General features: G+C 36.8%; 1 protein-coding gene across 1 annotated transcript in view; it reads right to left on the bottom strand.

The window, feature by feature from the left end:
* Window positions 1-823: 823 nt before the first annotated feature.
* Window positions 824-12,539, bottom strand: part of LOC143719385 (potassium voltage-gated channel subfamily KQT member 1-like) — a 51,061-nt gene continuing 39,345 nt past the window's right edge. Inside the window, exon 5 of the mRNA XM_077209742.1 lies at window positions 824-1,858. Within this exon, the coding sequence (XP_077065857.1) occupies window positions 1,706-1,858 (153 nt within the window). The 3' untranslated portion in view covers window positions 824-1,705. The remainder of the gene's footprint in view (window positions 1,859-12,539) is intronic.

Here is a 12,539-nt window from a genome sequence, read left to right on the forward strand (position 1 = left end):
ACTACAATATTTACATTACTTTTTGTTTTATAAAACTGTACAGAGTTGTGTCAGTAGCAGACAAGACCTTATCAAGCCATAAACTCCCTCTTCTTCAGGGGTTCAGCTTCTGTTGTGCAGAACAATTAAAGGTAATGAATAAAATATCTTTTAAAATAGAAAATACCAATAAACAGACACCTGTGACCGCATGTTGTGAATTAGTTAGTTACTGTTTATTATGAATAATATTTATTATTATTATTAATAACAATGATGGCATTCAATATGTGAAATGTTTTATATAGTATATAATAAATATTATTAAAATTATATTTTATAATATTTATAAAATGTATTATGTTCATTTTTACACTACTGTTTAAAAGTTTGGGGTTAGATTTTTTAAAATAGAAATAGCAAGAAGACATTACATTTATCAAAAGTGACATTTAAAATGTTACAAAAGATTTTATTTCGAAAAAAAAATTTAAGAAAAAAGTTTCTGTTCATCAATGCTGAAAACATGCATCACGGTTTCCACAAAAATATGAAGCTGTTAAGAAATAAAATCATCTTATTATAATGATTTCTGAAGGATCATGTGACACTGAAGACTGGAGTAATGATGCTGAAAATTCACAGGAATAAATTACAGTTTAATATACATTCACATAGAAAACAGTTATTTTAAATTGTAATAATATTTCACAATTTTACAGTTTTTACTGCAATTGTGATTAAATAAATGCAGTCTTGGTGAGCAGAAGAGACTTCTTTCAAAAACATTTGAAAAATCTTACTGACTTCAAACATTTGAATGGTAGTGTATTAGATGTTTTTTTAATGATTTTTAAATGTAATCATGTTTATTGCACTTATTATTATAATCAATAACTATTTATGGAGCATTGCCTTATTTTTCATATTGCTGTTGTCTGCGTTTGGTAAAAGCAATAACATCCCTGTAACATTGTGGGTTTTTGCTTTATGAAAAAACAGAAAGAATTCAATGTTAAAACGGCCAACAGATGAACATGTCTGGAGAAAAGATCCGGGATGAAGGTATTTTCCTCAAGACAGCTTTGTGGTTTCGGGAAAAGAACAGTAGAATGTGTTTTTTCATCTCGTTAATTAATTTTCCGTCAACTCACCTCGTCTTTCAACGTTTAATTATCTCAGATAAGAAAAATAATCATAGATCCGATCAAACAAACGCATGTAAAAGGTTCTTCAAGGGGAAAAACAGGATTATAGCGTGGTCGGGATCCGCTGTTGGGAATCTTGGCTCTCCACTCAATGTCAACAGCCGTGAATAGCTTTGTTTCTCAGTGCGCTATTAAACTTCATTAGCATCTATCATTGGTGTTTTGCTGTTTTGATAAGCTCTACCACAGCCATACATCAACGCCGGCTTTCGTTTTAGGAAACGTTATTAATGAGTTCAATGTTTTGTTCACGAGAACAGTGCCTGCTTGACCAAAACGGGTCCGAACGACATCATCGGTGAGAGCGCTGGCCATAAAAACAATCAAATAATGCGTCCAAATAATGAAAGACGAGTTTAGCTTGGATTAGGAGATTCTGAATATCTCCATACAACCACTTTTCCCACTTCGCTACTCAGATGATGTTCAGTTTGTAGTCAGAAACGGGACAACGCCAACCTCTTCCTCTCGGACCCCGTTTCCCACAATGCAAAGCGCCAGTTGTCCATGCGAGCGTGTCATTGGCTCTCGTCCATGCTAACGCCCAGACGCTTCATGACAGTGATGCTAGAGCTGTATTGACTGGGTTTCTGCAATAGCTCTGGTTTGGGCTGGAAATGCTCCATTAGGATCTTCAGGATGTTCTCCAATTTCACGTCCATCTGAAGCACCTTCAAAACACACACACACACATTTCAGGCCACGTCTGCTTTGATCCAGATACAAAACGCTCAAGCATTTTCCAAAAGTTTATCATCCACACTAAGACGTCAGAAAATGCTCACTGTAAAAAATGATATGATCAATAAGTTATGACAACATATGTTTTTACATTGCTTTAACTCATCAAAATAAGTTATGCAATTTTCAACTTATTTTATAAGTTGTGCAAGTTGAACAAGATTCAACTCATGTTTTTAAGTCAGTTCAATGTAATTTAAGTTGAAATGACTTAAATATCCAAATTGATTGATACTGAAGGATTTAAGGCGGCACACAACTTTTTTTTACAGTGACAATCATCTACAATACACAAAAGCTCACTTAGATCATACAGAGAGGTCAGATAGGGCCTTCCTCAATGTGTGTACTTGTCTGTACTTGTGTTCTTGTGAAACGTCATCTTTTGTGGCCCAAGTAATGTCCCAATACACAAGTTTGCATTTTGGCAAGAACGGTTAAAAACCCCGGAAGTGTTCTTGAGACGCCCATTTTACCGAGGATGCATCGGTTGGTAACTTGTGTAAACTTGACGGCAGAAATATCCCAGCATTCATTTGGGCATTCGAGGAAGGAGCGGGAAGCAGAGAGAGGCAGTCGTTTTTCTACAATTTCGTACGCTATTTCATCACTTCTGAGAACATTTGATGCGAGAAATCAACTGTGTAGATTTCAAATATTGGCATTTTTACGAATATTTAATGCGAATCGAAAATGTCCAAGAACAACTAGCAAGAGCGTTCTCCCCAAGAAAGTCTGTTCTTTGCATTCTTGGTTTTGAGAAACAACCATTAAGTTCTCATGATATATTTCTGCCAAGATCATTTTATTAGCAAAATACCTCACCACTTACAGAGAGCTGCTCAAACTCTAACTCCATATTTGGTCTAAAACGCATTTTCTGTCACGACAACTCTCTAAATGTTTGGTATGGTAATTGATATGACAATGTTGATATGTTTGGTCTTGGTCGAATAGATCTGCTACGCTAGTAGCAAATACTAATACACACACGACATCGGCTGTGAGCGAGTAAGACATGCTGCTGCTGTACAGAATAGCATACATGAATTACCCGTAGCAGATCTATACAGGTGGAGCTGGGGAAGGTGGAGGGTTTCTGAAAGTGCGCTTCAACTGATACAGCAAATGCTGAGCAAGTATTAGTAGGTTGAGCTGCGAGCTCATTGGCTACTGATACAGCAGGAACCAATCAGCTGTGTCCTATAGAGAATGATGTGATTGCAAGCAGATTGAGTTCAGGACCAATCAGTCTGCGCCATCTAGACTTTCATGACAGAACTTTGCATTTTCCCGTATGTTTTGTCGCAGGACATCAATTGCAAGTAAATGTTTTGCATCTTTGCAGGAATGCAATATGAAGATAACATTTATTTTCAGCAAAACTGTAAAAGTGAATAGGACATCGTAGGGAAAATATTGGTATAAACAGATATCTATCAGTACAATATGCATCACGACTAAACATGCGTCATTGTTTTCAAATGCATCCATTTTTATATTTATCCACTTGGGAGAGATTCTTCAAAAATCTCCATTTTCGCAGGACAAAAATGCTGTCTCAGTATGAACTGAAGGCTTTTGTTAAAAAGTTTTTGTATTTCTATATGTGAAGTGAGTTGTGGAACAGACTAAGTTTAGTGCTCAAACAATGTCAAGCGGTACAAAAGTATAGTTTTGATAAGGTACGAGAATGAAGACGGTCGTTGACTAGGTGATCTCACAGTTCATTTATAAATAAATGTTTTGCATTGTTTATTAATTATGGTGGATATAAATATAGGTGAATATGTTTGTTATTTATGTATTTCTCGGTGTGTATGGAGAAAAATAGATTAAGATGACCGGCCCGGAGGATTATTGATAAGTAGTGAGAAGGGGTAGGATTAAATAAGCTTCTTCCTACTCCTTTTCGGACATGTATAAGTTAATATTGTTTTCTTTTTCTGTTTTGATGAGTATTTGTTTGTTATAAGGTTTTTGTTTTTGTCATTAAGCTTTTATTTGTTATTATTGTTTCTTTTACATGTTCAAAATAAATAAATCATAATAAAAAAAGGCCAAAACGTAGAGAAAATGATGCGTTTTCACATGTATATGGATTAGATGTTGCATCAGCCGAGAAATAAAGCTTAGAATAAGGGTTTCGATTCAGGGTAGTGTGGTTGTGTTGTCCCAAATCCGGGCTACTAACTAAAAGGTTGAAGGTTCAAGCCGTGCAAGGGTTAATCCATGAACAATCTCCATTGTGCTCCAGTGAGACACTTAACCTCAGCTTACGACACACGACTGTTTAACACTTAAGAATCTGAAAATCAGGCTAAAATCTCTTCATTGTGTCCACCGTTATTTAAACACAACATTACTTTAAACACTAAAAGTAGGTACTGCATTAAAAGTCATAAAACGTCAGTTTAACCCTTGACACAAATGATTCTTAATATCAAAAGAAATAAAATGAAGCCTATTTTAAGGGGCTTTTTTTTTGCACTATAAAATTTTTCATTAACATAATATTTTTAAATTAAACTTAGTACAACAATTACTACCATGAGCCTAGGAGGTAAATAATATTCTTAATGAATAAATAAAAGTGTGTGTTTTTTTTTTGTGTGCAATATATTTATGATAATTTGGGGTGGAAATTGTCATGAAAATAATGTCACAATGCAAAAACTCTTAATGGTCCTAAAAATAATTTCCTATAGAGATGCACAATGTATTGCCACCATATTGGTTATTGGAAAATTGTATTTACCGTATTTTATTTATTGCATCATACATTAGATATTTCATTTCTCTATCCTTGCTTATTTTTTTGTCTTCTATCTAAAAAAAAAATTCTCAAAAAGCTCTTTATCTGTTATTGGTAACCTTTTGGGACCACAACATACTTTGTAAAACATACACAACATACTTTGACCCTGTCAAAGATACTTAGAAAAATACTAAATCAAATGTATTTTCAGAAAGGGTCAAAAGTTGACAATAACAGCATACATCAAACAATATGATTTGTAATCATATATATACTGTATATACTGTATATATATATATATATATATATAAATACATACATATATATGTATGTATGTATGTGTGTGTGTGTAATGTAACGTAACATAATGTGACATTAACACAAATTGTCAGAAACAACCTCTCCTGCATAAGTGTTTTTCTTTCAGAATGGGTCATTTATTCAGATAGCTACTACCAGTTTATGAGCCCTTGCGTGCCATTATTTATCTCACACACACACACACACACACACACACACACACACACACACACACACACACACACACACACACACACACACACACACACACACACACACACACACACACACACACACACACACACACACACACACACACACACACACACACACACACACAGGCCGCCCGTAACATGAAACGCCAACACAAGCCGTGAGAAGCTCTGAGCTCTACAGTGCGTTGTTTCACAGTGAGCCGACATAAATATATTTTCATAAAGAGAAGGAACAGTGACTGCCTGTTAGTGGGGAAATATAAATCTGAACCATAAACATGTCTCTGATAATCTACGGCATTATCTGCATTCCCCAGCGACGCTCTCTCCGCTCAGAAGAGGAATTCCTCTGGTCTGTGGAGCCGGCGCACGTTGACCCACGGAGACCCCTGGAAAAACAGCCCTGAAACACACACAAATTGTGCTTGGATTGCAAATTCACGTCGCAAACTTCAGTGTTTAATAAAGCGCTCTGAGAACAGGGTGTGGGCTTCATGCTTTACGTCCAGCAATGAAAGCCAGAATGAACCACAAAGGTGTTTGTTCCTTTTTCTTTTAATGCTAAAACATTCCAGTTTCTCCAGCAAAAAAAAAAAGCCTTTCTTAATCTTAACAGGTATTGCAATTCGGTCTCATTTCCCAGTTAGCATATCTAAATAATACATTTGTTTGGTTTATATATTGCAGTTTAAATTAGTATGTTTAATGCACACTGAAAGATAGCAGTTATCATATCTACAAATCCTTGAAATAAGATACTTTTAAAGAAAATTTAAAATATTGTTAATATTTTTTTTTAAGGATGTTTAGAAATCTCATTCCTCAACAACCGCAGCTTCTCAGATGCTTGAGTTTTGCTCTTCTGAATAGTAGTAAATAGTTCCTCTATGAGTTTGCCAACTGGATGTTTCGCCTGAAGATTACATGGAAAACAGCGGACAGACTGCGCTGACTTTGAGTTGACGATCTATCATGGTTAAGTCAATAATCATCTCGCCGAACAGAAGAATGTAATCTTTACGAGCTGTGTGAAGCCAGTATTATACGCTGACTGTGATACGAGCTGTGTGATGTTCAGCCGTCGATGGAGCGTCGACTTGTTTTGAATCGCTTCACTTCTTCACATCAGATTACAGCCGGGATCGTAGCCAGAGCTTCAGATCTATCTATCTATCTATCTATCTATCTATCTATCTATCTATCTATCTATCTATCTATCTATCTATCTATCTATCTATCTATCTATCTATCTATCTATCTATCTATCTATCTATCTATCTATCAGTCTATCTATCTATCTATCATCTGTCTGTCTATCTATCTATCTATCTATCTATCTATCTGTCTGTCTGTCTGTCTGTCTGTCTGTCTGTCTGTCTGTCTATCTATCTGTCTGTCTGTCTGTCTGTCTATCTGTCTGTCTATCTATCTATCTATCTATCTATCTATCTATCTATCTATCTATCTGTCTATCTGTCTATGTTTCTATCATTCATTTATCCACCCATCCATCCATCCTGCTTGATCTTTCTATAGTTTGTTTGTTTTGTGTTGTACCTTTCATTTTCCTAATGCACTTTTTTCTATCGTGCCGCTTTCATTGTTGCTGTACTTCATTCATTAGTTCATTATTTCTTTTTCCTTCTTGTTTGTTTCTTTTTTGTTTGTTTGTTGGTCTTTCTTTTCTTTCTTTCAAATACCTCTGCTTTACTTCTTTCATTAATCATTTTTCACTTCTATCGCTCCATTCCTCCTCCTACTGTCCATCTCCAGTCTTCTAAAGTTTTATTTTTTCAAACACAAAGCACATATTGTATGTGTACCCTTAAACGGACGCATTCATCCGGGCTGAAGGACGTTGCTGTGAATCTGAGAATCACACTCGCTCAAATCATTCAGCGTTTCACACGAGTCAGTTCAGTTCCAGCACACCTCAACCGGCTGGATAAATGTGTGCAAAAATGAATCGAACTTCACTAGTTTTACAGGTTTGTTTAGATTGCTTGAGTATTTTTAACACTGAAAAGAATAACTCAGAGCTCAGAGACAGTTTGACTGGAGACGTGTTTATCTGCCAGTATGGGGGCTGTGGTTGTACTGGTGCTTGAAGACATGTGATATGAGGACAGCTGTCACGAAACACATGCAGGGACCCCAGACTACACGACTGACACCACTGAACACACCAGCACTCATGCACTTCATTTGCCCTCTGTAAAACCATTCACTGGACTCATATTCACTATATGGTGAACAGCCAAAAATAAGATGCCAACAGGGCTGTGCATCATTCAGAGTTTGATGAAGAATGCCTTTCAAATTGCAGTTTAGTTCCTGGATATCAATTGAAGTAGGAAACAGGAATGCAGAACTGAAATATAAATTTGAATGGAACTAGAATTAAAAATAGTTGGATAGACAGATGGACAGGCATATCTATCTATCTATCTATCTATCTATCTATCTATCTATCTATCTATCTATCTATCTATCTATCTATCTATCTATCTATCTATCCATCTATCCATCCATCCATCCATCTATCATCTATCTATCTATCTATCTATCTATCTATCTATCTATCTATCTATCTATCTATCCATTCATCTATCTGTCTGTCTGTCCATCTGTCTATCAGACTATCCATCCATCTATCATCTATCTATCTATCATCCATCCATCCATCCATCCATCCATCTATCATCCATCCATCTATCTCTATCTATCCATCCATCCATACATCTATCTATCCATCCATCTATCCATCCATCCATCATCTATCTATCTATCCATCCATCCATCCATCCATCTATCTATCTATCTATCTATCTATCTATCTATCTATCTATCTATCTATCTATCTATCTATCTATCTATCTATCCATCCATCATCTATCTGTCTGTCTGTCCATCTGTCTATCAGACTATCCATCCATCCATCCGTGTATCTATCCATCAATCTATCTGCCTATAAACAAACTTTTTCAGGCCAACATTCAAAGTATATAGATTGAATAAACAAACAAACAAACAAACAAAGGAAGGAAAGAATCAGAGCACCTTGAAACACTCTCTAATAAGTGTGCCAAGTTTCACAACTTCTTGGCCTCGTCCCTGAAAGAAAAGAAGGAAAAAAAAGAAAGAAAGAAAAAAAGAAAGGCAGGAGGTCTGTTTCGTGGAACAGGAAGAGCACAGAAGCACCTGACGCACATGATAAGTATCAAAGTGTTTGCCACGCGCCGCGACACGGCGGTCAGAAGCGGCCCAGGCCGGGGCTTATCTCTCGTCTCAAAGCTGCTTTTGTTTCTCCGTTGCACTACAATCTCCAGGAGAACAAACGTCTTTCACTCACACACTCGCAACACACATGCCTTCTGCCCGCTCGACATCGCCATCACTCCCAAAATCCACAGGGAGAACCAAAACAAACCTTTCATCCAGTTCTGTCAGGTCCATTAAGTCAAGAACACACAGACAAAAAATTAATTTAAGAATTTTATTGAATAGATTGCAAACAAGTTGATGTTCCTGAATTCAAATTTTGGCGGTATGGCTCTGTTCAGGGAGTCCTCTGACCTTTCATGAGCACCATGAAATAGCAGAGAGTCAGAGGACAGCAGCAGCAGCATTAGGGAACGCTCACACGGTTTAAGACTGTGAGAGCTAAAATATCCCCCTGTGAACAGAGCAGGCAACATGACATAAGCAAATGCCACGTTATGCATAAGGAGGAGCTGGGGAGGTGGCGGCCAGCAGAAGCGAGCAGCGAGCCAGCAGAAGCGAGCAGCGAGCCAGCAGAGCGAGCAGCAAACCAGCAGAGCGAGCAGCAAGCATGTATGAGCAAGGTGAATGAGCTTTAAATAGGCACCTTGTTTGAGCTTTGGCCATTGAGCAACGAGGGGAGTTAATCAGCTAATGCAGCTCAGCTGGAGCTGATCAGCTGACGGGACAGTGTTGATAGCAAAGCATTAGCAGCGTCTTGACTACCTGGCCTGCCAGAACTGACGCTGACGCTCAATTTATGCTTTTAAGTGGATAGTTCACCCACAAATAAAAATAGTCATAATTTAATCATCCTCACGATGTTGCAAACCTGTATGACTTTCTGTGCATCACAGAATCATTACTATTGGTCACCATTCACGTGTGTCTGTGGTTTTTGTAAAGATTTAACCAACGAAAAGTATTAAAAAGACATCGTAACTCCATTGGCTCCTCAAACTGTCAGTCAAACCTCATAACTCCGCCCACCTCTATCGTGAATGAAGTGCCGCACACATTTTAGAGCGTTTCTGCTTGTTTGCAATGCAATTATTCAAAATAAAGGACTGATATTTGAATAAGTACAGTGTTTTCTTTACTCAAGAAACACTATATTTATATATTCTCAAATAGCGTTTAGGCTACCTAGCACTTTGTCTTTAATAACATGAGATTTTGGCCAAATGAGAGAGAAAAACTGAGCGCCACATAGCTACAATAAACTTAATATAATGCAATGGTCTTACTGCCTCAGATGCAGATCTAACGACTGACAAAACAACGTATATATGAATTTTTATATGAATATGAAAACCTCGTAACTCCAGTTGAGCTTGATTTTGGAAAAATATTAATAATATGATGACACATGCAAGTGTTTGGCCTTGTATAAATCCTCAATATCAACTTTGAAAACGCAGTGTTTAATTTTTTATATTTTAACTTTTCCTCACACAAAGCATCATATGAATTATTGAATATGGTACAGAAGTCATATACACGACTGTTACGATGGTTTAATGATACTTTTTGGAGCTCGACAGCCGTTGGTCACCATCCATTTACATTACATGGAAAAGAGCAGCATGAACATTCTGCTAAACATCTTCTTTTGTGTTTCACGGATGCAAGAAGGTCAAACACACTGAAAACTGTAAAACGACACAAGTCATTTTTGTTTTGTTTACAACTTTTTAAAGTGCAGGTTTGGAACAGCTAAATACATTTTGGATGGCCTGTTCCTTTAAAGACAACAAGTTTCATGTTTCATTATGATTTAAGCACCACCGGTCATACAAGACAAACATAAAACACATAAAAAGTAATTAAAAAACACAATTTATATTGGAATAACCACAAACTGAACCTAAAAAACGCAGCATAAAAATAAGGTGCTTATATCAGGCAGAATATATTCGGTTCAGTTTTACTGCTGTGACCCGCAATAAAAATGGTTGAAAATGACACGAGTAAATTGAACTTGGCTTCATTCTCGGACACATTTGGCTGAACGTTTCTCCACGAAAAGATTTTCAATGGCAACAAAACTGCTTCTCCTGCTATAAAATATTCACCAGTAAATCTTCTTTCTCTGTTGATATATTTCCTTCTTTAGATTCTTTTGGGTTTGTAGTTTATTAACGTTGCCTGAATGGATGTGTTTAGGGGCCAGTTGGCCCTTTAAACATTTGCGCAGACAGACAGCTGAGCGTCTCTCTTTAATGGTCCCTGTGGCGGCCCGAGGGCAGGCGTGGTCACAGACCCCCTTTCATACACTCGCTATGGGGTGAAGGTGTGTGTGTGTGTGTGTGTGTGTGTGTGTTTCTGGCTTCTGAAACACTGCTTTATTTGCACAGTCACCTCTGAAATATGTCCACATGGCACTGAGATCTGCTCAATATTGTACACATTATAAACTTTTAATTGGAAAATTGACTAATTTATTGTTTATAAAAACATCCGAATGAAAGAAAATGTAAATAATTGCATTTTGCATGAAGAAAAACTAGTTTTTAGGAACAGCAATTTTTTTTGCAATACATTTCCATGAGATTTAAGCACATTTTCAACATCAATTCTTAATTCTAAATAATTGATAAAAAAACAACTAATTTTCATTACTGTACAAAAATGCATAAATAACTACATAATACATAGCCTATTCAATATAATATAATAAATATTTTCATGTTATTAAAAAGTAAACAAAAAATAAAAATAAAGCAAAAACAAACATGATGTATAAATACTTACTATATATATATATATATAATATTTCATCATTTTGCATGAAGATAATTCGATTTTTAGTACGATTTCATGCAATATGATATTTTCATGACATTAAAGCACATTTTCTCAATCAATTCTCAATAATAAAAATAGAAATTCTCATTACTGTAAAAAATAAATAATAAAATGTTACAGATTAATACAAAATTAATTAATGCTATGTTATAACTATAATATTTGTAGCTAAAATAAGACAAAAATAAACATTACCATGAGTTATAAACAATTTAAAACAATTTAAATGAAATAATTTAATTAAACAGCTTTATAGTATTTATAGATATTTACACACACAGACACACACACACACACACACACACACACACACACACACACACACACACACACACACACACACACACACACACACACACACACACACACACACGCACACGCACACACACACACACACACACGCACACACGCACACAACCACACACGGGCACAAGTGTCATATAAACGTGAGTGTGTGAGGACAGATGCAGTATTCTGTGCCTGTAGGGGCTTGTTGACTGAACACTTGTTTCTTTATAGACTGACAGCTGTTAAACCACACCCCCTCACTCGACTCCGCCTCCCACTCGTCAAGCCCAATCAATTACATCTTCTGTGAAGCCCTAATTAAAGCAACAGCCTATAATTACCACAACTGTCCAACAATCACTTGATCAGATCATCACAACCGTGTCCTGAAGACACAATCCACTCCTTTACTGTTAGAGAACTAAAGGAAAGTGAATCATAAGGTGTGTTTGTGCAGGTGTCTGAGTAGATGTAGGTGCCCGTCGTCACGTCAACGGAAAACCAAACACTGTATGATTGTCACATTTCAGCATTCCAGCCACAACCATCATGAACCTCAGCTGATCATTTCTCAAGAAGAGAAACTGAGTATTTCAACAGCTGACATAAACTCAGAGGGCCCTATTTTAACGATCTGAAGCGCAAGTGTCAAAGCGCAAAGCGCAAGTAGCTTTGTGGGCGGATCCCGGCGCTGTTGCTATTTTCCCGCTGTTGCTATAAATGCCTCTTGCGCTCGACGCAAATCTAAAAGGGGTTGGTCTGAAGTAGCTTCATTATTCATAGGTGTGGTTTGGGCGTAACGGGAAACAAACCAATAAGAGCTTTATATCACATTCCCTTTAAGAGCATGATGAACGAGGTGCGCTTGTTCCATGGCGCAATACTATTATAATGGCGCATTTACCAGGCGCGCTTCAGAATCGGTTCTCAGGCGAGGAGATCGATGTTCTCGTCAAGGCCGTAAAAGAAAGAGAAGTGACA

The sequence above is a fragment of the Siphateles boraxobius genome, unplaced genomic scaffold, assembly GCF_051911475.1.
Source record: "Siphateles boraxobius isolate OS27281-9 unplaced genomic scaffold, OSU_SipBor_1 62, whole genome shotgun sequence".
Taxonomy (NCBI): domain Eukaryota; kingdom Metazoa; phylum Chordata; class Actinopteri; order Cypriniformes; family Leuciscidae; genus Siphateles; species Siphateles boraxobius.